Below are 3,988 nucleotides of genomic sequence, written 5' to 3'. Positions count from 1 at the left end.
TCCCTTCCAGCCCAAATGTCTATGAAATCTATGAAAAGCCTTACTGAAGTCAGTGTATTGTATCCACCCCACCCCTGCCCTATCCCCAAAGCTCATCAGAGTGTCACAAAAAGAAGTCAGACTAGTAAAGAACAAGCTGCTGTTGACAAATCCAAGTTGGCCACTTCTTATGACGGGATACTGGGCAAGACACACCAATGGTCTGACCTAGTAAACGGTAATTCTCAGTAAAGGACAATTCTTACATTATTTTCCTGTGCTTACAAATATATTCTTTGATGATATACTTTATTACCTTACCAGGTATTTTATCATTTTATCATCTAGCAGCTTTCTTTAATCTTTGGGTCTAGTGCAACCTTTGGCTCTAATGCAACTAACATTCCTCCCTCCACCCCACCGCAATCACCAAAAAACAAAATTATTGGCAACCACCTACCAGCACAAAGCTGCTAGGAAAAGAAAGTTGCTTCCACTTCTTCCAACAGAATTCAGGAAATCCCTGAATTACACATCTATCCATACTAGTTTGCAGTGTGCCAACCAAGGAATGGGATTCCAACCATTGGCCCTGGAGATAATTTTAAGCCCAACAAGCCATATGGTCAGTGATTTTTCCTAAGCAGCAATTTTTTAATTCAAGCCCATTACTCCTAGCTACTCTTACGTTGCACTAATTTCTTTGCACTTTAGCTCCTTAAAAAACTTTGTATATTATGTCCCTCCTTTGTCAAAGCTGAGTCAAATTATGCTTCATTTTCAATCTTGTGTCATAAAGTAAACCCCTGCTATCCTAGTCACTCATCACTTCCTTGCAATTCATCAACATTTTGCTGGAAATCAGGTACCTGGAGCGAAATATTATATTTCAGACAGGAGCATCTCCAAAGGGTTTTTTTTTTCCTCTGAAGTGCACTTTGCATTATTTCCCCACACTCAAAATGGAAGGAAAACAACAGAAGAAAAACTGCTGAAATGGGGACAATGTCAGAAAGAGCTCTTCCTGCCAAATTTTATCAGTAGATACGGGATATGGAAGACACTATTATTCTTATCTCTGCTGTAGCTCACTGTGGATTTTTCAGCTAATGACCCCCATGTGACTACATCCTTCCTTGTTACTTTACTAACCTCAACTGTTCTGACACCTAAAAATACAGTTTAGTCCAGTGGGGGCCAACTTATCTTGGCAGGCGTGCCACAAATTAGCTCTGCACTCTCTCTAACTGCCACTGCTCTCTTCTTCCTCTGCCTTAACCTGCTGCTCCAACTTCTACTTCCTGCCCACAGAGGCCACCCTTGCTTTAGTCCATGTATTTTTTTCACGTTGTTGCTTACTTGATTAAATAATTAAAGAAATACCTAAAATGCAGAGGATTCCATCAGGTTGAGATTTGCTGCTTTGCATCAGGATGCTCTGAATCTGTCGAAGGCGACCACAACTGCAGGAAAAAACAAAAAAAAAATCTTTAGAAACAATAATCAAGAGGATACAAGAATGGAAGATGCAAGGATTGGTTTACCTTTTTCTTAAATACATTAACTAGTGGTATGTAATACTAGGAAGCCCCCCTCTTGTCTTTCAAGTACCTACAAAGCTCATGTTTCACACAACAAGCCTACCCTAGTACCCAGGCACTTTCTAGGTTATTTTGTCGATAAGGAAACAGTTTCAAGTTTCCAAAATAATTGGTTATAAGCAGGAATGGTGGGAGGAAAATAAGAGTTACAGGCTATATTTTGATGTGGTCTTTTAGGACTAGCCTAGATCCAATAAAGGATTTATATGCTGTAATGCACAATTGTTAGGGACCTGTCCTCCCACCAAAATTCACGTTACCAGATTAGACACCTAGACTTCCTATGCAAAGCATGTGGACAGCGAAGTATCACAGCCGGGCAATCCAAAACACCTCCATACAAGCAGTAAGTTGTTGTGAGCTCACCACCAGAAAATGTTAAACAGGCATGCCTGGTCTTCAGCCCCACTTAAGAGCTTAGACACCAACTCACAGAGGCATGGAGCTAACTTCATCCGCTTAGGATCCAGACCCTGAGGGCTTTGTGCCTACAATTATTCCTTCAAAGGAAACAGCCTTGTTCAGTTATTAAAAAATTGAGATTAAGGGAGAAATAGGAGAGGTGGCACCCTTCTTATTATATAATAGCCTAAAGGCTAAAGAATGGCATGCGGAAGAGCCGTAGACTCTGAGAACCTCTCCCACTTGCCAGGAAGAGTATCCAAATGAGGAGACTACCAGGAAGGCCACCTCTTACATCTATTTGGGGTCACTATGCACAAAGTAATGTAAAATTCTTGGGCCCAGAAGGTGCCATCACAAGAGGGATTATGACTCTTGGTTAGGGGAGGGGAAGGGAGAGATCAAAAGGTTAGGGGAGAAGGGGAAGGGGAGGTCTGAGTTCCAGTCTCTGCTCCAAGAATTATTTCCTTTTCTTTCATGATCCAATACTGTCTAAAGGAAGATGTGTACACAGCCCAGGAATTAGGAACCCCAAATTAGGGCTCTTCACTCCAATACAACAGCCCTCAACATCAGTCTAGAGTTAGGCCTCTCGCTCTGGGTCACTTCATTTTGAATTATTTTCTGTACAGTGGCATACCTATCCTAAAACGGCTGAAGACGGCCCAAATTCAGAATAGTATGATAACCTAATAGGCACTCTCCTGAAAGATGAGAAACATGGGTTTGAGCCCACTCAGGCTAAGAAGGAAAATATGCCAGAGACTCCTACTGCCCCAGAAACTGCTATATGCAGCAGGCTACTGAAGTACAACGAGCAACACCTTCTCTTCCTCTTGCTGAAGAAAGTTTCCAAGGCTGTACTCTGAAAAGATCTAGATGGATTCGGAGAGGATGTGGAGGTGTGCTCCAAAAACGGTGTCTTGATCAAACCATCCAGGGGACCGAGACAGAGGAACACCTGGGTCTTGGATTCTAACCAGACTCAGGTAGGAGCTACAGGTCAGAGCAGACTGAGGCTGTTACAGACACGCTCAGAGGTACAACTCCAGCTGGCAGGTAAACTCCGAGGTCAAAAAAAGCAAGGAACCTACAGAGTTTAGGCCACAACCAACCAAAGATTTTTAATTAAAACTTTGGACTGAGGCACCTAAGTCCTTTACTGGACCTAGGCTTAAAATCAACAGAAGACAGATGGGCAACTAAATTTAGGATTATCAGCCTTTAGGAATATTTAATTACCTGTCCAGCCCCAACTTGCCACAGTTTACATGTTTGATTGATTTAGTCTAATCACAACTTAGTAATAGGCATTGTGCTGGAGGATGGGGAATCCAGTAGGTTGGCTTATAAAGACAAATATAAAAGAACTGTAGGTCCAATTAACTAATAATGATTAATATATTTAATATATTCTTCACAGAAAAGCAGGCTTCTCATTTAAGAGAATGTATGCCTTTTCCAACATAAGGAAAAAAATATGCTTGCAAAATTAATGTCATCGTATCATTTCATCCCATTACTCCTTCATGGGCATTTTTTCCCACGTTATGGAAAAAGAGCCACCCTGCTTGTTATTCTTGGCTGCACCCTACTCCTACATCCAATTTATTCAAATGCACTATATGCAAGCTGCCCCCATTGTTTCACATCCAACACTGCTGATGAGAAGGGCAGAAAAAAGTACTTTTCAAACTGAATCCTTATTGAGCCTTCTAGCCTGGTTTGCCATACGCCCAAGCTATAAGCACAATTGCATCGAGAGATTTCGTTGCATCATCCAGTAGATGTAGCAAATGTAATTCTATCGTCATATTGAAGGATTGCATATGTTTGGTTTTAGACTGGCAAACGCTATATTCCTTAATCAAATGTTAGGCAGTTTTTTGGGGTTTTTTTTTTTTTTTTTCCACACACACACACGGCTTCCCTATGCAGAAGTGAAGGCATTGGGGGAAGCGGGGGGGGGAAAAGGTAATATAGTCTCAGAACAAGACACGTTTGGC

At 41.5% G+C, this 3,988-nt stretch overlaps 1 protein-coding gene across 1 annotated transcript in view; it reads right to left on the bottom strand.

The window, feature by feature from the left end:
- Window positions 1–3,988, bottom strand: part of CUNH20orf194 (chromosome unknown C20orf194 homolog) — a 149,989-nt gene that overhangs the window by 122,744 nt on the left and 23,257 nt on the right. Inside the window, exon 2 of the mRNA XM_019526048.1 lies at window positions 1,363–1,442. Within this exon, the coding sequence (XP_019381593.1) occupies window positions 1,363–1,442 (80 nt within the window). The remainder of the gene's footprint in view (window positions 1–1,362; window positions 1,443–3,988) is intronic.

Source organism: Gavialis gangeticus, unplaced genomic scaffold (assembly GCF_001723915.1).
Source record: "Gavialis gangeticus isolate Ggan-Ray unplaced genomic scaffold, GavGan_comp1, whole genome shotgun sequence".
In the NCBI taxonomy this organism is placed as follows: domain Eukaryota; kingdom Metazoa; phylum Chordata; order Crocodylia; family Gavialidae; genus Gavialis; species Gavialis gangeticus.
The sequence above is the reverse complement of the archived record's forward strand: the minus strand, read 5'-3'. Positions and strand labels throughout refer to the sequence as shown.